A 26,861-nucleotide genomic window follows, 5' to 3' on the forward strand; every position below is an offset into this window, starting at 1 on the left:
TATAGGCTAATGAGTGTGTTTAATGTGTCTGCACCTCGATCATCTCGATAATGACCTGGGTCGCGTGGATGGATTTTTTTGAAACAGACATAGCCCTGAAACATGACCATGGATGAACTTCAACCCGGTGTTTGCACGTTCTCCATTTTTGGCCCGTACATCTACATACACGTAAAATTTCAAATATAAAGTGCTTACCTCATGGCCACGGATGTTACAATTATGTTCGGGCTGTCAGGAGTACCCGTATGTTCCGTATTGTTCAATAAAAAGCATTTGAATCCGATTAGTGGCCATTTTCTTAAAGAGTTATAATGTATCTGAGTGCAATGCACCTCCCAACCGATAGGCTCACGTGCTGAAAATACCGAGAAGATGGCCACCAATCAGATTAAAATGCTTTTCATTGAACAATACGGAAGATACGGGTACTTCTGAGGAACCGTACATAATTGCAACATCCGTGGCCATGGGGTAACCACTTTATATTTGAAATCTAAACGTTTATGTAGATGTACAGGCCGTAAATGGGGAAAATGCAAACACTATGTTGAAGTTCATCCATGACAGTCATGATATGACAGTCATGCATCAGCAGTCTGCACACGAGCAGTGTGTGTGTATATACTGTACAATTATTACACATTTAACCTCACACTATTATTGGCTAATGAGTGTTTTTAAATGTGTCTGAGTGACTGCACCTCGTCTCTATAATGACCTTATGGGTCGCATGGATGGATTATTTTGGAACAGATAGAGACAGACAGACAGAGCAGACATGTGACAGATGGGAGAGGATTGTAAACAGAACCCTGTCTGAGTTCTAATAGATCCCATAGTCCGGGGGAACCGCCGCATATGTATACAAATACTTTAATTTAATTCATTTAAGTATTTGCTTTTAATAACGGTAATTAGATTCTTGCAAATGTGGACATGGTTGGAATCCAAATGTTTGATGGATCCGTCACGTCATTATTAAATATGTGTCTAATATTTGTGTTGTTTATTATATAAACATAATGGCTCAATGTTTATAAAACATCAGTTGTTGGTTGCCTGACAACCAGGAAGTCTTAAGTCAATCCCACAGCACCTACCGTTCCTCTGGGCTATGGGGTGGGTGTAGACTAGAGATTCTAGAGATTCTAACCCCCCCCCACACCACCCCCCATCTCTCTGATCAGCTGATGTGATTTTCCTCATCCCATGTCTATTTCTTGGATATACATGCTCTGTGAGCTTGTTGATATACAAAATACATATTGAAATTGGAGGTCCTTGACATGAAAATGTTTGCGAACCACTGTCTTAGATCCAGTGTTTTAGGTTTTGCACTTTGAATGAGTTCAAAACAGGACATACATGATGAGAGGCCAAGGATAAGAAATGCAACAAGTGGGTCATGAGTTATTTAGTGTCATTATTTAATTCAATGTTAGGCAGAGTAGAGGTCTTTTTAGGTATTATTTTGTACACATAAAGGGGAAAAAATACAATATCCTCCTAGTGTTTTCAATTTAATTTCCCACATAATATGTTGAAAAAAGAGAAAGGGGATTAACAATGAGTAAATCATGAAAAGAATCTATAGTGAAATGCAAAATGAAAAAAATAAAATAATAATAATCCACAACTGACTTTCCAAAGAGATTAATGAAAAACAATATTACCAATATAAAAGCAAAGTGCCAAGACAAATTACAAGCCTATACAACAAAAGCCAGAATAAAAAGCTACAAATTAGGTGTGCAGTATATGGCATTGTGCAATACAGTACATTACAATTATGGCAGGTATATAGAAAATAAAGTTAGACACTAAAGATTATGGCAGAACATGCTGAATAATGAATAAGGTTCACAGAACAAAGCATAATAGTCATACAAAACAATGAGAACATATTCATTCAAACCAAAAAAGTGATACAATTTCATGGCTAGGCAGCAATAACAAAAGCAGTAACATACTCTAACATGGATAATAGTTGGATTCTGAATAGAAAAGTCAATAGATTAATAGTTTAATGATTGACTGTTTAAAAGGCGTATTCACCTGTTTCAGATTGTATCAACTGTGTTGGTACTATGAGACCATGAGTAATGCAATATGCTCCTTAATAAACAAGCACAATAAAAACATCTTACATTTCTGATGCCACATGACATAGATATCCTCACAGATCTAAATAAATCATCATCATCATCATAAATGTCACAGAATACTGTTTTTTAAGGTAGTCTTTTCATGAGTGTTTATGTTGTGAGTTTGTCGGACAAAAACAAAACCATGTAGGCTATTGTAGCAGCAGGTACACAGTAAAATTTGGGAGTTTTAATTTAACTTGAAAGTGTAAAAAATGTACAATTCTTGCACTGTCAGAGGTAAATGAACACTGGATTTTGCTGTGTACAACACAAATTCACAGTTTGTAACAACAGGCAGGTGCAAGGAAGTTATGGGACCAATTATGATCATTATGGATGTTAAAAAGGTGACCAGTGACCACTGTATTGGCACCAAAAAGGTCAAAATTATTATGATTGCAAAATAAAATGGATCTCTTGTTACGTTTGCAAATAACACTTTGCAACTGAATCAGACTAGTTGGTAATTTCTTAAACATAATGTAAACACATTTGATACCCTTAACTAACCATTAACTTTCATACAATAGATGACTATTTAGCAGTGGTGGACAACGTACAAAACACCAGTAGCCTACTTAAGTCAAAGTATAAATGTACTTCTGGTCAAGAAATGTAGTAAAAGTTGCTCTGTGAAATTTGTACTTGGGTAAAAGTACTGGAGTACTTTCTTTAAAAAGAAATACTTAAGTATTCAAAAGTTCATGCTTTTAAAAATACTTAAGTATTCAAAAGTACAAATTACAAAGCACATTTTCTTTTTAATATCAATGCATTGCTGAATTGAAATTTCCCCCCAAATTAAAAGATTTTCCATACATTTTCGAAAATATAAATAATAGTGAAATTAGCAGATCTACAAGCTCACAACGTGGTCACATCTATTTTCACTATATTTGAAATAGGTCTTAAATGTAAAAAGAAAAGAAAAGTCAAGTAAAAAGTACAGTATTTGTCTTTGAAATGTAATGTAATGTCTCAAGCAAAGTACAGGTACTAAAAAAATGTAAGTACAGAGGTCAAGTAAATATCGTCTCTGTCGAGTGGAAACCTCCATGTCCAAAACTGTTACTTTTCAGGATTCAAATTCAAAAGTAGCAGATCTACAAGCTCAAGCTTTTGTGTGACACTGTAGTATGATCAAGTAGGGCGTTAATTAACGAAAAAACACAAAAAGTTAAAATATGGAGATAAGAGGTTTCTGCCCGACAGATGATATATATGCGCTACTGTCCATCACTGCTATTCTCTCAAGCCAGACAACTCTTCCACAATATTTGATTATGGAAGAGTCTGTAACCCCGCCTTGCAAAAAGTTGTGACAGGGAATCTGTCATCTGTTTGTCATTTCCGTTGACGAAAATACATGTTAAAATAGGTTTTAAAATAAAAAAATTGTATTTCCTTTTCTGCTAAGGAGCAAGCTAGATAGGCTTCGATGAATTCGATTTCCGGGCAAGAGTTGTTTACGTGACCCCAAGGGCTAAAATGGAAGTGGGTGGGAGGCGGGACGTTCCGCATTATTTTCTACACATTTTTCAGCGCTTCCGAGATACAGACTGTTTAAGTGGACGCGTTTGAAAATTGTGAGAGACTAATGACTATCAAACCATAATGTTATGCTGTGTGCAGCCCCTTGAAAGAACTTGAAAGAGTTTTTACTCACATAATGTAACACTGCTGGTGAAACGTCAATAATTCATGAAAAAAAGACTAACCAGGGAGTTACTTACTGCCATGTCACTATGACATGGACAAAATAGAGTCAATACAAATTGGTTGAGCTTCTTCTTAACACATAACGTGAAGAGTCCCTGTATGCATCAATAAGCGGCCAAAAAGAAGCCAGCTGTACACTTTGCTCTTCAAATGGCAGCAGCTTTAAATCTTTCCACCAAATATATTAGTATCCTGGAAGGCCAAGCTAAGGCTGACTCACTAACTTCAACAGTGGAAGTTTTTTTGGGACTAGGAAGGCATGGGACTAAGTCACTTGTTCTCAACGTGGGTATTGGAACCCCCAGGGGTCCTTGAGGGGGTTACAGGGGGTCCCCAGCTAAATGATTGATAGTTTAGGATGGACCCTTACAGGTGTGCAACTCTGAGAGTGTGCAAATGGAACCAAATGGACCCTTACGGGTCCATTTGGTTCCATTTGCACACTTTCTGAGTTAAATTAACACTGAGGATTTTACCGTGTAGATTGGGGTCCCAGAGATACAGTGGTATCAAATGGGGGGTCTGTGGCCTAATGGATATGAAACTGGGGGGGGGTCATCGAAAAGAAAAAGGTTGAGAAACACTGGACGTGAAGATACTAAAAAGTGGCTGTATGCCAGCTCAGACAGACGGAAGCCCACTAGCCTCCGCAGTCAATGGCCTCCTATGCTGTACTGTACTGAACTGTTACCATGGCTGTTAAGACTGAGCACCTCTCTAATTGAGGCTGCAGCAGCTCAAGTAACTGATGGTTTTACCCTCGCCAGGCATGGGGGCAGTGTCATTGTTGTCCAGCGTGTTCTGCTTGGCCTCTCGGATTAATTCACAGGCCAGGTCGAGGAAGAGTTTCTCCACGTTGTCGGACTCTTTGGCCGAGGTCTCCAGATACAGCATGCTTTGAGACTCTGCGAAGTCCTCGGCCCTCTGCCTGTGAACCTCTCTCTTCTCAGCGAGATCGATTTTATTCCCTGGAAGCAAGAGGAGATGGGGTGAGGCTGCGTTTTGTTGTTATGGCTCACGTAGTTTAGGGCAGCGATTTCCAACCTGGGGCCGGGTTGTTATGACTTATTATAGGCTACTGTATTTATATATCTTTGTAATTTTGTTTAGGCCTTGCACCATATCAGTACCTCCGAGATGAGTGATCATATCTGCTCTTGGGTTTGAGGGGAGTTGTCAGTTTTGTAGAAATTAAGGTTTAGAAAGTCCTGCACAAGATTATGATCATTAGTTTTCACTCATTTCCTTTGAAACTCACTCCATTTCAAAAGGAAATTATCCTTATCCAAATCTACTAAATCTACACTGGAACACTTTCCTTTGATGCACTGTTTTTCCTTCCTTCGTGTGGATTTGTCCCCTATGCGGACTACTTTCTGTGGGGATTTACCATGATATGAGGACTTTACCTGTGGATTTATGGTCCAACTGATGCATTGCTACTTTTTTGCACCTTATGTCTAACCTCATGAACATACCTGCTACTTTTTTATGCTATATAAATAATTTATACATGTACACATCTTTGATAGATTTTTCTTTTGGCCCGTTTCTTTTCTATGTCTTCTCCTTGTCCTCCCTCTCTCTGTCCTGAGCCCCGTTTTTTTTTTCTTCCTGAAAAGTACGAATGATGGAGCTTGCCCACCTGTAAACCTGTGATGTGACAACAAAGTCGAATTCTGATTCTGATACTTAGAAAGATGCCATAATTCTATATCATTATCTCTGCCTATGTGTTCTCTAAGCGCTATCAATCCAAAATGTAATACAGTATCTGTCCTCCTACAGTGTGTGTGTGTGTGTGTGTGTGTGTGTGTGTGTGTGTGTGTGTGTGTGTGTGTGTGTGTGTGTGTGTGTGTGTGTGTGTGTGTGTGTGTGTGAGTGAGTGAGTGAGTGAGTGAGTGAGTGAGTGAGTGAGTGAGTGAGTGAGTGAGTGAGTGAGTGAGTGAGTGAGTGAGTGAGTGAGTGAGTGAGTGAGTGAGTGAGTGAGTGAGTGAGTGAGTGAGTGAGTGAGTGAGAGAGAGTGAGTGAGTGTGTATTAAATCGATTAGTTTGATTAATTGTTGCACCCATACTCACCGACTAATATAGTCACCACTTGGTTGTTTGCGTACTGCTCAATCTCCTTCAGCCATTCTGGAAGGCATCTGAAGGAGTCTTCACAGGTAATGTCATAGGTAAGGATGAGGGCATTGGCACTACGGTAATAACTCTGAGTAATGGATCGAAACCGCTCCTGTCCAGCTGTGTCCCATATTTGCAGCTGTAAATCAAATAAAAAAGTACATTTGCCATCTGCACTGTTCCCAAGAGAAGTTAAAAGAAAACTAATGCGGGTGCCTTGTGCAACGGTCAAGTTGTATGAAAGTTATATTTCATGTTTCATCTCGCAACTAGTTACATGAAAGTTTCACTTAAGTTTTTCAACATAGCAGAGCACTTAAACTGTTGTAATAACAACACAATAATGTATAATTAGAAACTCTACCTACCTTCACCTTTTCCCCTTTGATCTCCACAGTTTTTATCATGAAATCAACTCCAATGGTAGCCCCTTGTCCTGGTGGGAATAGACCCTTAAAACACAAAACACAAACAATGGTCTATGTATACTTTAAGAGGACCTCGCAGTAATTGAATGACTCAGATCTCGTTCATGGGCAGAAGGTCTCAGCTCCGGTCATGGGGACCCAGAATACAGATGGTTTTCATTCTAGCCTTCTAGTCATGAACCAGTGGTGTAAAGTAACTAAGCACATGTACTCAAGTACTGTAATTAGTTACAATTCTGAGATATTTTTACTTTCTTCAGTATTTACAATGTTCAATACTTTTACTTCTACTCCACTACATCTCAAAGGCAAATATTGTACTCCGCTATAATTATTTTAAAACTTTAGTTACTAGGTTTTTTATTTACTTTGTAGATTTCGATTATTATTACAAAACCACTTCAGACCTATACTTTGGCAATTTGAAAATAGCCGATCTACAAGCTCACAACGCGTCGCTTAGCTTGTAGATCTTGTAGAGGATGTTTATACATTAAAAACTTGAAATGGGACATTCTGTATAATGAGTACTTTCTACTTTTTGTACATTTTGTAAGTACATTTTGATACCAATACTTTTGTACTTTTACTCAAGTGAGCTTTGAATTCCGGACTTTTACTTATAACAGAGTACTACATTGCTGTATTGATACTTTTACTTAAGTAAAAGATTTGAGTACTTCTTCCACCACTGGAATACAGATGGTTTTCATTCTAGCCTTCTAGTCATAAACTGATTTAAACCTGGCTGACCCTGTAAGGTCAGAACATTTGAAAAAGTCAGGGTTCCCACCTCCAGAGTACAGCACTAGACCCTGGGTTTGATTTGTTAAAAAAAACAAATCAAATCTTACCTACTTAAGCCCAATATACTTTGTATAATAATGACACATTGTGAAAATAGTGATGTGGTGTGAACCTGTAGATCTAAAATATATATATATATATATATATATATATATATATATATATATATATATATATATATATATATATATATATATATATATATATATACATATACATATACATATATATATACATATATATATATATATATATATATATATATATATATATATATATATATATATATATATATATATAAACAGAAATTGTAGCACATTTCCAGCCTTTTATACAAATCTTGACATTTTGTGTCCAAAACTGTTACCTTTCATGCAGGATTCAAATTCAAAAACAGCAAAAGTAGCAGATCCACAAGCGACGTGTTTCGAGCTTGCCGATCTGCTACTTTTGATGCTTTTGTGTGACGCTGTAGTACGATCAAGTCAGGCGTTAATTTACGAAAAAACACAAAAAGCTAGAATATGGAGATAAAGAGGTTTCTGCCCGACAACAGCGGTGTATATATAGCAACAACTAAAATGACACAGAGGCGTTCCCTGCTTGAAAGGTATAGCAACGTAACAGGTCTAAATGGGTTAATTGGTTTAATATGGTTAACATACATTTTTAACTAAATGTAGATCTGCTATTTTCGTCAAAGAGGTTTGGTGTGTAGAGGGAAAAAGAACCGACCAAGAGCAGAGCCAAAGGTCAAGTTTACTAAGTATGGAAGGTTTAAGTGGTTAAATGTCTGAAAAGACAGATTAACATGAATCCAACATATTTATACACACCTACACGACACTGATGACAGTGCTGTCAAACAAGTCTACAAAGCTAGCTATGAAATGTATGAAAAAGTTTAATCTGCAACACAATTATATTCGATATGTAGTGGGGGGGGGGGGGTCCCTGCTTCATCTCTCTCTCAGCTAAGGGGTCCTTGGCCGGAGAAACGTTGAAGACACTGCTTATACATACCTGAGTAAAGCGCCTGACGAGACAGGTCTTCCCAACGCCAGCGTTTCCTATCAGAACGATCTTGAACAGGTAGTCATAATCTTCCATGCTCATGCTAAACTGTTGATGGGAAAACAAAGGAAGGAGCAGGGTGTCAGCGAATGAACCGCAATTACTGCAATAGTTTCAGTGGTGGAAGAAGTGTTATTTTATTAAATATTATTATTAAAAAATAGCAGATAATATTCAATCTCGTAGCACGACACCGAGTGCCGGGCTACGAGCTTGTAGATCTGCTATTTTTTTAAAGCGAACATTTGTAAGTCAAATCTTTGCTTCTGGGGAGTCTACAAATGTCTTCTAAATCCTAACAGTTTTTTTTAAAGAACTTTCATGTTGCTATAATATCAGTGGTTCTCAAACTTTTATCATGTCACGGACCACCCAAAATGATATGTATTTGGCCGCGGACCCCCATCTCAAAATATGTTGTTCCAGAGACCCCCCTAGAATTATTAGCACAAAGATTAGCACAAAGTTTCCACGATTTTTCAAAAAATAGCAGATCTACAAGCTCATAGCGTGGCACTCGTACCACGCTATGAGCTTGTATATATGTTTTGAGAGCAGAAATTTAAATAATTACCTACACCAATTAAATAAAGTCGGTCATTTTCTAGACTGTGTTTAAAACTAATCAAGCACAGAATATAGCTCAAGGTCCTTTCAGAACTGGGAAATAATAAAACAATTACACACTTTATTTCAAGAATATTTAAAGTCATAATGTGCAAAACTATTTCAATTAAACCCAGTTTTGTTTTGTTTTTTATATAATCTTTCACTGGTTATTTGTCCACAAAAGACATTCCACATAAATGTGTTCTTGACAACTTCTCTAAACATGAAAACACTGTTTTTATTCCCAAGTGTCAGCCCCCAGCTGTTATAAACTGTTTCTGACTAGTACGCGTTATTGCTTTCCAAAATATCATCATGCACTAGCTAATACCCTGCAGCATTCATTTTTCAGCATTCCTCCCGTATAGACAAACGCTGTGATGACAGCGGAACTACAAGGCCGGGGTGTCCCTAAAACAGACTACAAAAATGAATGTTACACAGTAGGACTTTAAGCATGTCCTGAATAGCCGCAAGCCGCCCGGCACTGCCTTAAGATAATGCGGATCAGATGCCAACATGCTGTCATTAATAGCCTTCACTTCACAAATAGGAAACAAAAGACAGCAAGGGTGAAAAGTGGGTGAAAAGTGGCACCAGTCCTTAGCTCTTGGATGCAGGGAGACTGTGTGGGTTTTAGACAGTCAAGTGTTTGATTGTGCCTGAATGATTTATGTTTGAATTAGTCAAATCAAGTGAGCAGGAGGCCCAATCTACAGGGGCTCGAAATAGCAAACAAAAACTATGGCTTTCAACTGGTTTCACGGGTCTCACATTTTGTATTGACCATGAAGTCTGGACCCATTATTAAATAAACAAAATATGATTAAAGGTTCTTTGAACATCTCTCATGGCCCACTGGTTAGTGGTTAAGAAACGCAGATCGGGGCCAAAACAAAATCTGCTCCCAGATTCAATGCGTGGAGGACATGCATTTATCAGAGCCATATGCCTGAATACTTCAAATAGATGACCCAAATAAAGACAGTGGCGCGCTCATTAAGTCTGCACATTCATTGCAGGGGTTCACCCCGGCATAAAATGTGCTGGTTTAATGAGTGTGCCTGTAGCAAGGGTTCACCCCTGCAATAAATGTGCACACTTAACCACTTTAACCCCAGCGTCCCTTTTCTGGGCATGTCATAAGTCAAGGCGAACGTTCGGCATAAAATAGCAGATCTACGATCTCACAACGGCTCGCGCTGTGACGTGTTGTGAGCTTCTAGATCGGGTATTTTCAGCAAAGAGATTTGGTGTTGTTGTGACACATTGTGAGCTTGTAGATCAGCTATTTCAGCTAGGATATTTGGTGTAGGGAGGGGGAAAAGCAAGACCAAGTATACTGACCCCTGGCTGGGGAACCCAGTCAACAAATGATATGGTTTAAGTAGTTGTCTTTTAACTTGGCATTTTCTGCATTTCTTGTATTTTTGGTCATTTGTTACAACAATAATATTGCATGAAACTCGTGTCTGAATCTCACACACATATCTTTTCAAAACTACGTCACACATACAGCATTTCTTGGCGTATCGATATAGTAGCCTCTGTATTGATACAGAGCCCATCGACAAGGAGTACGGTAAGATAATTTGCTATATCGATTTGTTTTAGCACAGCCTCAATTTGAGGGCCAGGTACAAAAAACAAAAAAACAAAACCTTTTCCTTGTATATACTGTTAAAACTGGGCTGAAGGGTCTTCACATTTGAGACCATTAATTGCCTAAATGTCAGAAGGTTGGACTTCTCAGTTTTTGAGAAGTGATAAGCTACATAAAGTACTGATATTCAATCTATTTTAAGACAGCGTTACTTGATAGAATTGTAAAAGTTTGAAGCTGTATTATTATCGGAACATTTCCACTAATACCCAGCCCTATAAGCTACGCATCTCTTACATAATGCTGATCTGTACCTACCTGTATCAATGATACTTATTCCCGTTAAAATATTCTCACATATTGCCTTTCAGGGACTCTGTGAATGGTCAAAGTAAAGTTTACTGTGACACTCAAGCCCTATATTTCATAAAACTGAAACACAACTGAAAATACCTGACCTACAAGCTCACAACGCATCGCATCCTGGCGTGTTGTGATCGTTGTGATCTGCTATTTTCTTTATTTTTGAAAATGTGGGAACATTTTGAACATTTTCGCCTATGAAATGTCCAAAATAGGGACACCAATGTATACAAACCATTCCTCACACATGTAAATATTGCATATTCTGTCACTTTTGGTTCTTATTTGTCAAAACTACAAACCGATTTTGGAGAGAACTCTTTTTAAACTCTCAAGCAGTGTAATCTTTAAATCCATCCCTCATCCATATACACCACACTGATTCAGTCAAGGAAGGCCACAGAGCGTCTCTGAATCCTAACAAGCTAATCACAGTATCTTTCACGATCTCCATGTCCAGGAAATGATATCGTCAATCCAAACCAAAAACAACAAGGCACAATAACAACTGCTTCTCCCAAGCAGTAGAACCTTGTCAACAACAGAAACCTGATCAAAAAGCAATGCCCTCGAGGTCCCCTGATGTTCCCTGGAGCCCATGTTGAGAACCAGTGCTATATATCATAGTACAGCTTATCTGATAGTACTTTATATCTAGCCTATTATGTATATTATAAATGTATTAGTCTAAATCATATGCACGGCATTGTTTCATTTGCTGTGTTAAACACAGTGTAATACCCTGCATACTTTGAAATACTGTAAGTCTATATTCATGTAAATATTGTCTAGTTCTTCTAGTAACCACACTCCTGTCTGTGCAGAGACCATGTGAATGTATCGTGTCCTATTCCATATATTGTTTAATTAATTTCTTACTTACAAATAACATTGTAAATCTTTACTATCATGTTGTTCTACTATCAAATGTGTTCTAAATGTATATGAGCAATTCCCCCAGGACATGGGCTTTTCCTTGTATTATATGGCCCGCTTATACTGTATGCAAACTTCTTTTGTCAGTTAAGTGAATCTGGTAAAAATGATATAGTAGCTATGCATGAGCACATGTAAGCTACAGTATATTAAAATGACTGAAATGCTACCTGACGTTTCAATACAGTATTAAAGTTAGAGTATACAGTACTAAATACATTTCAAACTATGAAAATAGATAGTATAATGTCCACTTAATAGGCCTATTGTGTATGCTAAATAGATAAGACTGTAAGATGTACTGTAGCCCATGCATTCTACATTCCTGACCTACAAGTTATCAAATAGAACCTCAGTCATTTCAGAAAAAGGTGCTAAACAATGGTTTAAAGTGTTCCTAGTATAAACAGGCCACTATATGCTACAAGACAGGGTGAAATACTTTCATGGAACCATGGTGATGTACAGCATTTGGGGAGGTCACATTCTACAGGCCTTGGACTTCTAACGGTTCCCAATAAATCCAACTTTTTCTCTAATAAAGCTGGTCCTTTAATAAACTGTTACATGATGTAACAGTTTATTAAAGGACCAGCTTTATTAGAGACAAAGTTGGATTTATTGGAACCATTAGAAGTATTATGTAAATCTTCAGTTGCAGGGGAGATGTAACTTGAATCTCTCCTGCAACTGAGGATATCTGAAATATTGGGGATATACGGCCTGTTCACACGTGATGCATATCCTCATTGCCAATGGACAATGCATCACACATATGAGTCATTGGCCAAAACAGAAGGCCACAGTGAGTCAGAGAGTAGGCTAATGCATCTTGGAAACATCTGATGAAATCCATTTCCCTGAATTCAACACCCAGTATGGACAGTCAAAGCAAAGTAGCCTTTTTTCTGCAAGTGTCACATTCATGCATCCCACCATGGTCCACAGACAACACACAGTGGGTGGTTTTCGACTGTTGTGCAAATCAGTGGTTCTCAAACTTATTCATGTCAAGAACCCCCAAATTGATAAATATTTTCCCGCGGACCCCCATCTGAAAATGTTTTGTGCCAGGGACCTCTAGACTAGAGAGATTTGAGTTAAAAGTTTCTCTTTATATATATTCAAAGATTTGCACACATTTTCAAGATTTTTCAAAAATAGCAGATCTACAAGCTCACAAGCTTGTATATCTGCTATTTGTGAATAGCCAAAGTATAAAATATGGTTAAAGTGGTTAAAATGTTTGTGACGCCATATTAACACATTTTGCTGGGGACCCCCTGGTATCCCCCCAAGGACCCCGAGGGGTCCCCGGACCTCACTTTGAGAACCAATGGTGCAAATGAATGATACACTAGATCAGTGGTCTTCAACAGGGGGTCCGGGACCCCTAGGGGGTCCTCAGAGTTACTACAGGGGGTCCGCCAAATCTTTGTGTGATAGGATTTAGTTTTAACCACTGGAACCCTAGAATTCCTTTTCTGAGGAGAAGCTTCAGCCAAAATATCTGCTATTTTTGGCAAAGAGGTATAGGTGTAGAGGGGAAAAAGAGCAGACCAAGTAAGCAAAAAAAGATTCATCTGAAGCACAATTTTATACAATATAGAGGGGGTCTCTGCTTCATCTCTCGCTCAGCTAGGGGGTCCTTGGGCTGAAAACGTTGAAGACCCCTGCACTTAGATCTCTGCAACAACAGCCTTTATTATAATACAGAGATCAGAACTATTGATCTGCGGGGCCCACTGCATTTGAAGCTATTATTACAGCGTTATAAACTGATAATAATATGCATATTTATACGTAATAATCGCACGACGTGGGTGTTGCTGCTTGTATTGCCGCCAACAAGAACAGATCTATAGTAACGAGCGCTTGTAGATCTGTTGTTGTTGTCGGCAAACGACGACAACAACAACACGATACTACGGATTAAATTCGGCTGATAGTCAGTGTTGCATTTCCAACCTAGGGAGGAGAGGGAATCAGTGTTGCCAGATTCTGCGAGAGAAACAAGCAACCAGTTCTTTGAAAAAAAGCCCAAAAGAAGCAACTACACATGAGCACTTTATAAACCTATTCATAGGCTATTTGAAAATAGCCGATCTACAAGCTCACAACGCGTCGCCATGCGACGCGTTGTGAGCTTGTAGATCTGCTATTTTCAAAAAACATATCTCGGGAAAAAAGTGACAATTTTTGAATATTGAAAAAAAAAAAACATTTTAACACAAATCTGGGGTGGGGGGGGGGGGGGGGTTACCTGGCACAAAACAGTTTTGAGATGGGGCCGGGGTCCGTGGAATAATACTAATCTGGGGGTCCATACCATGAAAATGTTTGAGAACCACTGGTTTAAACAACAATAGGAAACAAGCCCCAAATAAGCAACTACACTTTAGAAACTATCCCCAAAAAACAATATTTACAAGCGACTCAACAGAAAAACAAGTCAAAAGTTGCTTATAATAAGCCGACATGGCAACACTGGAAGGAACAGAAACGAAGCTAGCAACAACTAGCAATAAAAGCTACCACCATTTTGCCATTTTGGCCACAAGATGATGAAAATAATATGAAGCGATCCCACTTTAATAATAATATTATTCATTCAATACTTACCAAGACATGGGGATGATGTGATCCCCCCGACGACACTACACTACTTCTTATTGGGATGCATAGATGATCAAAGTGCTCATTTAAATCTTGTGCACAGCAGCTGCTGCTGGCCAGGACATTATATCCTCTATTATATTATATATCTAGGATTCTATATGCTCTATATCTATATATCTATCCTCCTCAGCAGCAGCAGCTCTGAGCTCTGTGAGGACTGCAGCTTCAATGATGTCATCATCATTACCAGTGTTGCCAGATTCTAGAAATAAGCAACTAGGTATGAAAACAAGCCCAAAACAAGCTCATGTGGATCTACCTGAAGTGTAGTCTTGGTAACTCATAGGCTCTGTGCATGACTGTAGTCTTGGTAACTCATAGGCTCAGTGCATGACTGTAGTCCTGGTAACATAGGCTCTGTGCATGACTGTAGTCCTGGTAACTTGTAGGCTCTGTGCATGACTGTAGTCTTGGTAACTCATAGGCTCTGTGCATGACTGTAGTCTTGGTAACTCATAGGCTCAGTGCATGACTGTAGTCCTGGTAACATAGGCTCTGTGCATGACTGTAGTCCTGGTAACTTGTAGGCTCTGTGCATGACTGTAGTCCTGGTAACTTGTAGGCTCTGTGCATGACTGTAGTCTTGGTAACTCATAGGCTCTGTGCATGACTGTAGTCTTGGTAACTCATAGGCTCTGTGCATGACTGTAGTCCTGGTAACTCTCTGTGCATGACTGTAGTCCTGACTCCTGGTAACTCATAACTGTAGTCCTGGTAAGTGGTAACTCATTTTTCTCAAGTTCTCAAGGTCTGAGAACAATGAAATATGCCTCACATGAGCGTCGGATATTTGAAAATAGCAGATCTACAAGCTCACAATGTGCGACGCGTTGTGAGCTTGTAGATCTGATATTTTCAACAAAAACAACTTGAACATTGAAAACATTTGTTTGAATATCTTTTGAAACATTTTTTAACAACACATCTCTGGTACAGGCCATGGGGGTCACAACATACTTTTAGATGGGGGTACGTGGACAAATACATATTAATTTGAGGGGTCCTTGACATGAAAATGCTTGAGAAATACTGGTTTAAACAACATTAGGGAACAACCCCATATAAGCAACTACACTTTAGAAACACAAACAAGCCCAAATAAACAACTATACCTACTTTAGAAACAAGCCCAAATAAACAACTATACTTTAGAAACAAGCCCAAATAAAAAAACTATACTTTAGAAACATGCCCAAATAAACAACTATACTTTTGAAACAAGCCCAAAAAAAGGCAACCACCAATATTTATAAGCGACCCATACAGAAAAACAAGGCCAAAGTCGCTTATAATAAGCGGACATGGCAACACTAATCACTAAACACTAATCGACTTTACACTTTGGCTATTCAAAAATAGCAGATATACAAGCGCAGCACCGAGTGCCACGCTATGAGCTTGTAGATCTGCTATTTTTGAAAAAGTGCGAAAAACATTTGTATCTGTCAAATGTAAACACATTCTGTATTTTCAAAATTTTGCGTTTTTTGGGCGGATTTTGTTCGTTTTTTTCGTGTTTTGGTTACTTTATTTCGAGTTTAGGGTTAGGGTTAGGTTATTTAATTCTTATTTTTGCCTGATTTTACCAATTTATTATCAAAAAATATAGATATATATATAAAAATATATATATATCACGATCACGGATCTGTGAGAGGCGAACGGTCTTCTTAGGTAGGTCTTCTTCTCTTGGGTAGGGTCTAGGGGCGCCCCCGCCCCCGCTGCTGAAAAAAACAGGGGGTAAGAAGACCGTTCGCCTGTGAGAGTGAGGGAGGGTGTCGCGTCGTACGCACAGTGAATGGCCGTGACGCCCATGAGCGGAACTAACGGGGGGACAGTGAATGTTTAGTCCGGGCGTTATTTCAGGTTGCACTCTGTGTCCTTGGTGACTTCCTCCGTAAATAGAGGTGAGAAGAACAACCAGGATCTTTAGTGAATAAACTCCTGTTCTGACCACCATGGGCCTGGTACCAGACGAGGGCAAGGTTCTGCCTCCCCCTGGCATCTTGAACAGGACCTCGGTGTGGCTGGGGGTGGTCGGCTGGGCCTCGGCGATGCTGCAGAACGCCGTCAACCAGAGACCACCGCTCAAGTCAGGTTAGTTAGCGGCGTTAGCATGTTAGCATCCCCCGTCTACTACTACAGCAGTGGTTTTCAACCCTTTTTCATATCAAGGTCCATTATTTATTTGGCATTTGACCCACGGACCACCATTTGATGAGATTTAGCATCTCAGACCTAGCTGTAGAATACAACTCTCGTAGACGTATTTATGATTGTGACGTTTTTAATCTACGAGAGTTGTAGGGTTCACCCCCATGGACACAGGGACGTTCAGCACTATACCCCGTAGACACTCCAAACATGTACAAATTGAAAATAAAGGTGCTTACCCCCACGCCCAAAACGTTAACTGTCTCTACGTGGTAGTAGTTTAATGTAATAATCCATATCTTTCAATAAAGAAGTGTTTTAATGCCGTCTGTGGCCGATTCTGTCGGAAGTTCCCAATGGGCGGTAGTGACGGGGCGCATCCGGTGAAACCCGGAATTACACTCAATGTAAACAGGAAGTAAACGAGGGTGAAAAAATGGCGTTTGGCCACAGACGGCATTAAAACACTTCTTTATTGAAAGATATGGATTATTACATTAAACTACTACCCCGTAGCGAGAGTTAACATTAGGGGCTTGGGGGTAAGCACCTTTATTTTCAATTTGTACATGTTTGGAGTGTCTACGGGGCATAGTGCAGAAAGTCCTTGTGTCCATGGGGGGTGAACCCTACAACTCTCGTAGATTGAAAACGTCAGAATCATAAATACGTCTACGAGAGTTGTATTTTACAGCTATCTCAGACCCAAAACTTAGAATATTTTGTTGTCGTTGGATAGTATTTTGTCCACTGTTCCATGCTGTATTGATGTTGGTACCATAGAAGAGATAACAGGCAAATATTGATCAAAATAACAATTATTTCACATTCTCTAATTGTGTAGACTTCTTGTAAATTAAGTAATGCAGATGTTTAGCAATAATTTAACTCTTGCGAGTTGGGGAGGGGGGGGGGATGCCCTGGGTGCCCTGCCTTAATGTGCCTTAATGTGCATTATGTGTATATGGTTGTTTGACTGTTTGTGTCAGTGTGCGATTGTGTATGCACAGCTGTTTTCAAATGGTGGATTAGGATTATGCATTTAGTGGCTGTTAGTTTTAGGTTGGAATTTGCGGCTTTAAGGTAAGGGAGCTTTGTTGTTAGGCTCAGGTTATGCCAGCAGGTTAAACAAAGAGAGAAAGTGAGAGGGCACTATTTAATGACAAAAAAAGTAAATTTGTATCAGTGGTGATCTATAAAGCTCAATTAGAATTGGTCCATCTTTTTATGATAGTAAATAGGCATGTCAGCACCATTGTGGAAATATATAACTTAATGATGCAGTGTGCAGTGTTTGAATTTTGACTTCTATTGTGACAGATGCTTTAAATATCGTCTCTGTCGGGTGGAAACCTCATCTGTCCAAAACTGTTACTTTTCTACAAGCTCAAACTTCGCGGCGCGTTTCGAGCTTGTGGATCTGCTACTTTTGATGCTTTTGTGTGACGCTGTAGTGTGATCAAGTAATTCATGAAAAAACACAACGTTAGAATATGGAGATGGAAGGTTTCTGTCCGATAGCGACGGCATACTACATTCCATTATCATCTGACAATCTGCCTCTGTTTTTACAGGTGCACATCGACAAGTCCTGCTAGCAACGATCGGATGGTTCATTGGCTACCATATTACAAAATATGAAAATTACACATATGCCAGACTTGACCGGGACATGATCCAGTATATGAAACTTCACCCTGATGACTTTGCAGTGAAAGGTATTTTTTTTTGTTTTTTGTTGAGAAGCCTCACTATGTAACTTTTTTGAATGAATATAAAGTAATTTTGTGCAATCTGTATGGTAGAGTATGTTAATACACTATAACATATACAGTTGGGGTGGTTGTATTTTGTCTCCCTGCTCTTCTATTGAGACATTTAGATCATGTCAAAGGTCATGTCTCACCAAGACACAGGATCTGATACAAGATTCATTTTATCCCCTGAGCAAGCAGGTTAGGCTCTATTAACTCAATGGTAAAAAAAATCACCACTTGCGCAGGGGAAAGGGTTAAATTCCAGGGTAGAAGAAGAAAGTTACATACTGTAGTGCAGGTTTATTATCATTTTAAGGAGTTAATTTGGTCATAGTGTATATGAGTGTTCTACGTTACAAACGCTGCTACAAAGGGCTCCATATGGACTACTATGTCCATATGTTATGTCTGAACTTTAGCCATTGAAACTAAAACAAATTGAAAATCGAAACCTGTAGATTTTTATTTATGTTTATTTGACAGGGACAATACAAAAAAACTATGTATGAAGTTATAAAATCATGAAACCGTTGTATGTGGGGCTTCTAGCCGAGGCTAATTTGCAGTTAGGCCTTTCTATACAAATGTCTACCTAGTTAAAAAAAATAATCCAATTACAATAAGCACATGCATGAAGCCGTGATCTAAACAAGCACAGAATCAATAACATTCCCAAATTACAGTCATGAAAGCAATGATGTTTAACGTTTTAAAACGTGCATAAAATAGTGTTCACAGCTTTGGTTTGATTTCAACCAGTATTGAACCTTTTTCTTTAAATATTTTGAATATTTTATTTCAGTTTCAGGCATTCCACAAGTGTATCCCTTTTACTGACCAAAAGTCATTACAGGGCTGCATGGTGCATGCTTCTCTGCACGTCCATGCATGATGCTGCACATTGTCCATACTCAAATAGTTAAAGCACAAAGCGCTTGTTTATAGTGGCCACTGGCCAGCCCGGGACAACATGCTGACCTTTGTAGCAATCAGATGTCCCTGTTAAACACAGACGAGCCCTTCTACCTTCAACTGGCTGAAGCAAGTTGGACATCTCTTTGTACCTTTGGTAGCAATATTGTCCAGACTGCTGTAATATTTAGATAAAAGTTACAGCAGACTGGCTAATTTGCTGCCAAGAACATTGTGTCAGTATTTGGCGCTGCTCACAGTCCAACATTTATTGTCACGGCGTACATGGAGCAATCAGAAATGATATTTTGGCCAAAAAAGAAGTGTATTGTGTAATCAAATTCTCCTCTCTTCATTTTCATCTCCAGAAAAGAAGACGTTTGCAGAGATTGTGGAGCCTTTCAATCCCATCCGCTAAGCGTTGGCGGCTGGCATAAGGACCATCTGTCTGCTGCTGTGTCACTTTTGTGAAGGCTTTGTCACTTATTGTTTGAAACTGTCATGTACATAATAAATACTTTTACCCAAAGTCGTATTGTGCCTGTTGTTGTCACTGATAGGTCTCTCATCATTTTAAACTGTATATTTGTTATGTAAGTATATGGAATTTGATTTGAGTAATATCCATGTCTGGATAAGAATGGAAAAAGTAAGCATATGGGGAAAATATTTGTTTCCTATTATTCTCTTCATGCATACAGGAGTGTTTTTCATGGTGTTTGGGCCAGGCAGCCAGCGTAGCCAAAATGTTCACCACTCTGTGTGTGAGAGCAAGGGCCAGAGAGAGCCTGATGTTGCTGAAGGCAGTGATGTGTGACTGAACATGCACTCCTACACAGAGGTGCTACCTGTACGTCACAGCCTGAAGAAAACGTGGCAATATGTTTTAATTGCATGCAGTGTACAGGACATAGCATCACAAAGAAGCAAACATTCTTCTGCATGAGGAACCCATATCTTTATGGCTGCGTTCCTTGTTGCTTCCATGGACACTGAATAAACAAGGCTGTGAAAAATGCAGTGAAAACAACAACAAATGTTCTGTTTATAAAAGAGTCTAGACTAAATATGGGGGGAACAAACAATACAATTAATTAAATGTGTTTAGGGGGAAATAAATTATGTAAAAGTTGGTCATTCATTCTGGAATGTGTGAATGGCCCAGTTTAGCAGTAGTTGGTGATGTAATAATTACCTATGGCACATTTTTGATGACTACTTTTGTTCGCAATAGGGAGTGCAGCTGGAGGAATATAACTGACCCCAAATCAGAATACCTTCATAGTTTTATGATTCAAATTCAAATATGGTGAGCTGCATTCAGGATGATGAATTTGGTAAAGTATTATTAGCTAAACATATCACTCAATGTTATTGTCCCAGCCCAGTTACAGGTAAAAGTGAGGTGAAACTCTTATTTATGCAGGCTTTCATGTTTGCAGTTTAAAAGAGTCAATAATGAATTAGAAGTGAAAGAAGGGAGAATAAAATAAGCGTTAAGCCTGAAAATAGCATGTTAAAATCAGTATCATGTAGATTAAAATAAGTCATAAATCAATGTATTGCATTGAGTAAAGTGATTTAAAAATGTCAGGATCAGTCTGGGTCATGAGTGTGGGTTTATGAGTGTGATAAGCGGTTGCCATCTATCATAAAAAATTGCAATTGAGTCTCTTAGAGATTACTGTACAATTTGCAATTTAGGCATTTAGCAGACACTCTTTATCCAGAGCGATTTACAGTAAGCAAGATAAACATGAGGTAATGCATCAAATGCATAGAAATAGTAATCTGGGATCGTAGGTAAACTAAGAACCTATCATTAGACGACAGAAATAACATCAAGTCCTTGAGCCAGGATGTTGTGAGGGTAGGCTTGGACTTTTCCAGTGAAGGAGAATACGTCTACGGGCTATGAGTGAGGCGAAAGCTACAACGTCTAATTCCTTCTTTGAGAAACTAGAAGGTGTGTGGGCCGGGGCACCCCAAAGATAGCTACCAAGGGACAGGGTAAAGTTGATATTTAATGCTTTGCCTATAGCGTGTCGAAAAAGTAACACCAGAACTCAGCCAGCTTGGGACAAGAGAAGGACATATGGGTACGGTTGGCAGGTGACGAGTCACACCTGTCACAGCCTCACAGGTGGCACTCGTCCCTGGAAAAAAGGCTGCTAATGGTCTGGCTTTTGTCAAATGAACCCTGTGTAATACATTGAACTGTATAGCGAGCACATGAGGATGCATTATTGACCCTTAGGACCGCCTCTTCCCAATGTTCTTCTGCCAAGTCAAACTCAAGCTATCTGCTCCTCATTTACCTCTAACCTCTGCAAGAGAGAACACGTACAGAGATGATATAAGGTCATATAGGATCGAGATCCTGCCCTGTGCAGAGTAAAGTGCAGGTTAGTAGCTTAAGATAAGTCCAAATCACATGTATGTTTGTATTCAGCATAATGCAAGTCGATGAAGCACAGACAAGTTTAGGTTAGGTTTTGTTCAACACAGTTTCTAGATATGACATCAAGCAGATTTTTTTTTTCTAAAGAGTTGTGCAAATCCTGTCTGCCTGTCTGTATAGTGTATTAGCAGTGGTGTAAAGTAACCAAGTTGGTGATGTAATAATTACCTATGGCACATTTTTGATGACTACTTTTGTTCGCAATAGGGAGTGCAGCTGGAGGAATATAACTGACCCCAAATCAGAATATCGTCATCATTTTATGATTCAAATTCAAATATGGTGAGCTGCATTCAGGATGATGAATTTGGTAAAGTATTATTAGCTAAATATATCACTCAATGTTATTGTCCCAGCCCAGTTACAGGTAAAAGTGAGGTGAAACTCTTATTTATGCAGGCTTTCATGTTTGCAGTTTAAAAGAGTCAATAATGAATTAGAAGTGAAAGAAGGGAGAATAAAATAAGCATTAAGCCTGAAAATAGCATGTTAAAATCAGTATCATGTCGATTAAAATAAGTCATAAATCAATGTATTGCATTGAGTAAAGTGATTTAAAAATGTCAGGATCAGTCTGGGTCATGAGTGTGGGTTTATGAGTGTGATAAGCGGTTGCCATCTATCATAAAAATTTGCAATTGAGTCTCTTAGAGATTACTGTACAATTTGCAATTTAGGCATTTAGCAGACACTCTTAATCCAGAGCGATTTACAGTAAGCAAGATAAACATGAGGTAATGCATCAAATGCATAGAAATAGTAATCTAGGATCGTAGGTAAACTAAGAACCTATCATTAGACGACAGAAATAACATCAAGTCCTTGAGCCAGGATGTTGTGAGGGTAGGCTTGGACTTTTCCAGTGAAGGAGAATACGTCTACGGGCTATGAGTGAGGCGAAAGCTACAACGTCTAATTCCTTCTTTGAGAAACTAGAAGGTGTGTGGGCCGGGGCACCCCAAAGATAGCTACCAAGGGACAGGGTAAAGTTGATATTTAATGCTTTGCCTATAGCGTGTCGAAAAAGTAACACCAGAACTCAGCCAGCTTGGGACAAGAGAAGGACATATGGGTACGGTTGGCAGGTGACGAGTCACACCTGTCACAGCCTCACATGTGGCACTCGTCCCTGGAAAAAAAGGCTGCTAATGGTCTGGCTTTTGTCAAATGAACCCTGTGTAATACATTGAACTGTATAGCGAGCACATGAGGATGCATTATTGACCCTTAGGACCGCCTCTTCCCAATGTTCTTCTGCCAAGTCAAACTCAAGCTATCTGCTCCTCATTTACCTCTAACCTCTGCAAGAGAGAACACGTACAGAGATGATATAAGGTCATATAGGATCGAGATCCTGCCCTGTGCAGAGTAAAGTGCAGGTTAGTAGCTTAAGATAAGTCCAAATCACATGTATGTTTGTATTCAGCATAGTGCAAGTCGATGAAGCACAGACAAGTTTAGGATAGGTTTTGTTCAACACAGTTTCTAGATATGACATCAAGCAGATTTTTTTTTTCTAAAGAGCTGTGCAAATCCTGTCTGCCTGTCTGTATAGTGTATTAGCAGTGGTGTAAAGTAACCAAGTACTGTACTTAAGTAAAACTTTGAGGTACTTTTACTTTACTGGAGTATTTCCAATTTTACATACTTCTTCTACATCTCAGCAGCCAATATTGTACTTTTACTCCACTGCAATTATTTCAAAGCTTTAGTTACTAGTTATTTTGCAGATATAAATTATTATATTATAAAACACACATTAACCACTTTAGCCCTATTTTATACATAGGCCATTTGAAAATAGCCGATTTACAAGCTCACAACGTGCCGCGAGCTTGTAGATCTACTCAGGGGCGCCGATTTATGTCCGCGCTTCTGAGTGCGCAAATTTGCGGTTATTTTCTGGGTTTGTTACCTTTTTGGGGGGGTTTTGTTACTTGAATGCGGTTAATTTGGTTAATTTGGTACCAAAAATGTACTCCATGAAGTGAAGATGTCGGTGTTTCTTTTTGTTCTTTTTTTTGTGATGAGTTTGTGATGGGTGCTCTTCATTTACCCTGGGTGCTTTAGCCCCGAGGCACCCACAGTATCGGCGCCCTTGGATCTACTATTTTCAAACATTTTAGTACTTTTACTTTTGGTACTTTAAGTACATTGTGATACCAATACTTTTGTACTTTTACTCAAGTCAATTTTGAATTCCGGACTTTTACTTGTAACAGAGTACTTCTACATTGCAGTATTGATGCTTTTACTTAAGTAAAACATTTGAGTACTTTTTTCCACCACTGTGTGTTAGATATTTTTTATACTGCATCTTGGGGTTTAGGAACCATTATGACTAATCTAAGTATGACAAAAACTATCAGCTGTAAATTCAAATGTTGTAAACTGAATGCTAAAGGTGCTGTAAGTGATATTATTTTGGTTAAAACAAACTTTTTTTGTTAAAAAGTTAAAGCTCTATTCTGTTCTATACTAATCACTGCATGCTGTAGTGTTCAGTAACAGGTGTCCCCCCATCTCTCCAGCTCTCCACGGGCCCAGCTGAAAATCTGTACTTTTTCAGTTGGGTCACCAATTTCTACCAGTCAGGAGAGAGAGTGCGTCCATTTATCAGCATCAGTTTGTATAGTGTTCCAGCTCCAGTTTTGTGTGCTCATTTATTTGTTTCATCACTTCCAATTTCACGTTTATCTTGTATCCTACATGAGTTCTCTCACCTGATTTGATGAAATTGGTATCCTGACCCTAAAATTTATTTATGTTTACTAAAGAGCTGGAGAGACAGGGAGACCCCTGTTAGTGAACAAACACTCCGTAGCAATGATTAATATTAGAATATTTAACAGTTTAACACCTACAAAAAAAAAGAAATCACTTACTGCACCTAACATTGCACCTCATAAGTAATTAGAAATGGGTTTGGGCCCTATTCTCCTCAAAAATAGTGCCCAGTCCTCCCAAAAACCCAGGACAAGTTCTCCCCTCCAAAAGTGTCTACATGAACATCCCTTCTGTTGGGTTAGGGTTAGGTTAGGGTTAGGGTTGAGCTATTTACAGGAAAATGTACACGATAAAAACATTGAACTGACCTGGATTTAGTGTTAATCAAGATTCAGGATTCAAGATGTATATGTTTGAGCTACATCTACAATCTTCTTGCAGATATTTGGCAACATAATACAAATAGCCTACATAGTGAAAATGTTAACTTTCGATTTTGCAACAAACAATGTATTATTCATTTTGAGTCTGGTAAAGGAACCCTGGATGAACGGCTTTCCCACATAAATATCAATAGCTGCCTCATCATGGTAATGTACAAAATGTGCATCACTGCCTTAAATGTTCATAATTATTGCAATTAACAGCCAGAAATGTAGTCACTGCACTTTTATTCAACAAAGAGAGACATCACTGAGAGTGTTATACATTTTGTAATGTCAAACTTGGGTTTTCCTTAATGTCCACGCACACAGCACATCAGTTCTGAAAAGCAACGTCCTACTGAGCGCCTCCAATAATGTCCATGTATTTGTTAGTGACGCCGTGAGTCTTCTGGGTGAGGGTGTTCATCACAGAGAACAGTCCTCTTAGGTGGAACTGGAACAGGGCTTCGGGGTCTGTCTCCTTCAGCATTGGCTCCAGGCTCTTGTTCAGATCGCTCGTGATCTTGCTGCGGTGGCCCTCCTGGGCCACCATGCCGCACTCCATCGTGGTCCTGATGGCCTTCAGCATCAGGTAGTTGGCGTACAGGTCTTTGGAGGACTCATCAGCTGCCTGGCTGTCCCACGCATCGTCAGGGGACACGTCACGCAGGAGGCTCGGGAGGAGGACGGTCTGCTCCATGTCGTGGACAGCGTCATTGTATCTGCTCAGCGCCAGGAACAGGCTGAGGCTGCTTCTGCTGAAGTTGGCGTCGGCTGACTGCATGGTTTCTGGTTGGACTTGGCGTGGCTTGGCTGTGATGATGTGGTGGCGTGGGTGGCCGCTGGAATGCCGAGTGCAGTGCAAAGCTTCAGGGAGAGGAACCAGTGTATTTATACGATGAGCCAGGGGATAGGCTGATCATTTCTCTTGCGTAACTGCTGTGGCCTGATCTATTTGGGAACATGCCTGGTGCTATGTAGAGTCAAGTTCTTATCTTTATTTGATTTTCACAACCAGTAATTTCACTCTCAGTGGGTGACAGACTGTGTCTGAAAGTCCACCAAACCTTGTGCAGTTGGATCATTAACCTTATGTACAAAACATTTACAGTATGGCCCTAAATGAATGGGGTGATTTGGGGTGCAGGTGCATGCAGGCATATTGATTTGCTGTTGTTTTAAATGTGAGAGATCAAATAATGTGATCCCAATTGGAGAGAGAGCCCGAGCCAAGGCCAACTTTGTTTGAAATGGCAGCCTATCTCACAGACATTTGCTCTTACTTCTTATCTTGTCTGTGGACAGATAATCATGCAGTGAAGTGAACGTGACAGAGTCTGTTTGTTTGGGTCATGGGGTCCTCCTTAATACAGTTGCATCTAATTGTGTGTGTGTGTGTGTGTGTGTGTGTGTGTGTGTGTGTGTGTGTGTGTGTGTGTGTGTGTGTGTGTGTGTGTGTGTGTGTGTGTGTGTGTGTGTGTGTGTGTGTGTGTGTGTGTGTGTGCGCACGTATCAGTGTCAGTAACATGGTCAGTATCATGTCAGTATCATGGTCAGTATCATGGTCAGTATCATGGTCAGTATCATGTCAGTATCATGTCAGTATCATGGTCAGTATCATGGTCAGTATCATGTCAGTATCATGGTCAGCATCATGGTCAGTATCATGTTAGTATCATGGTCAGTATCATGGTCAGTATCATGGTCAGTATCATGTCAGTAACATGGTCAGTATCATGGTCAGAATCATGGTCAGTATCATGGTCAGTATCATGTCAGTAACATGGTCAGTATCATGTCAGTATCATGGTCAGTATCATGGTCAGTATCATGTCAGTAACATGGTCAGTATCATGTCAGTATCATGGTCAGTATCATGGTCAGAATCATGGTCAGTATCATGGTCAGTATCATGTCAGTAACATGGTCAGTA

General features: G+C 39.3%; 3 protein-coding genes and 1 long non-coding RNA gene across 4 annotated transcripts in view; 1 reads left to right on the forward strand and 3 right to left on the reverse strand.

Moving 5' to 3' along the window:
- The window catches only part of LOC311050951, a 68,332-nt gene that overhangs the window by 20,445 nt on the left and 21,026 nt on the right, over positions 1–26,861 (reverse strand). The gene's annotated exons all lie outside the window — the stretch shown is intronic.
- Positions 1,414–14,642, reverse strand: rab30 (RAB30, member RAS oncogene family). The gene is made up of 5 exons (XM_084065225.1): positions 14,436–14,642; positions 8,252–8,350; positions 6,362–6,445; positions 5,949–6,132; positions 1,414–4,837 (listed from the first exon to the last, which is right to left on the reverse strand). Exons 2-5 carry the CDS (start codon positions 8,342–8,344, stop codon positions 4,587–4,589), a joined length of 612 nt encoding a protein of 203 aa, XP_083921351.1. The 5' UTR covers positions 8,345–8,350; positions 14,436–14,642; the 3' UTR covers positions 1,414–4,586.
- ndufc2 (NADH:ubiquinone oxidoreductase subunit C2) lies at positions 16,371–19,844 on the forward strand. The gene is made up of 3 exons (XM_084064316.1): positions 16,371–16,589; positions 18,221–18,364; positions 19,684–19,844. Exons 1-3 carry the CDS (start codon positions 16,451–16,453, stop codon positions 19,731–19,733), a joined length of 333 nt encoding a protein of 110 aa, XP_083920442.1. The 5' UTR covers positions 16,371–16,450; the 3' UTR covers positions 19,734–19,844.
- thrsp (thyroid hormone responsive) lies at positions 25,158–25,782 on the reverse strand. The gene has a single exon (XM_084064520.1). It carries the CDS (start codon positions 25,710–25,712, stop codon positions 25,284–25,286), a length of 429 nt encoding a protein of 142 aa, XP_083920646.1. The 5' UTR covers positions 25,713–25,782; the 3' UTR covers positions 25,158–25,283.

Source organism: Gymnoscopelus microlampas, assembly GCF_963454915.1.
Source record: "Gymnoscopelus microlampas genome assembly, chromosome: 8".
Taxonomy (NCBI): Eukaryota; Metazoa; Chordata; class Actinopteri; order Myctophiformes; family Myctophidae; genus Gymnoscopelus; species Gymnoscopelus microlampas.

Excerpts from the sequence above, each read along its gene's own strand:
- rab30 (XM_084065225.1), bottom strand. The coding sequence starts at position 8,344 with ATGAGCATGGAAGATTATGACTACCTGTTCAAGATCGTTCTGATAGGA. Across the intron at positions 6,446-8,251 it reads TCGTCAGGCGCTTTACTCAG|GGTCTATTCCCACCAGGACA; the intron begins GTATGTATAAGC and ends TTGTGTTTTAAG. Across the intron at positions 6,133-6,361 it reads TCAAAGGGGAAAAGGTGAAG|CTGCAAATATGGGACACAGC; the intron begins GTAGGTAGAGTT and ends TTTGATTTACAG.
- ndufc2 (XM_084064316.1), top strand. The coding sequence starts at position 16,451 with ATGGGCCTGGTACCAGACGAGGGCAAGGTTCTGCCTCCCCCTGGCATC. Across the intron at positions 16,590-18,220 it reads GAGACCACCGCTCAAGTCAG|GTGCACATCGACAAGTCCTG; the intron begins GTTAGTTAGCGG and ends CTGTTTTTACAG. Across the intron at positions 18,365-19,683 it reads TGATGACTTTGCAGTGAAAG|AAAAGAAGACGTTTGCAGAG; the intron begins GTATTTTTTTTT and ends TTTCATCTCCAG.
- thrsp (XM_084064520.1), bottom strand. The coding sequence starts at position 25,712 with ATGCAGTCAGCCGACGCCAACTTCAGCAGAAGCAGCCTCAGCCTGTTC.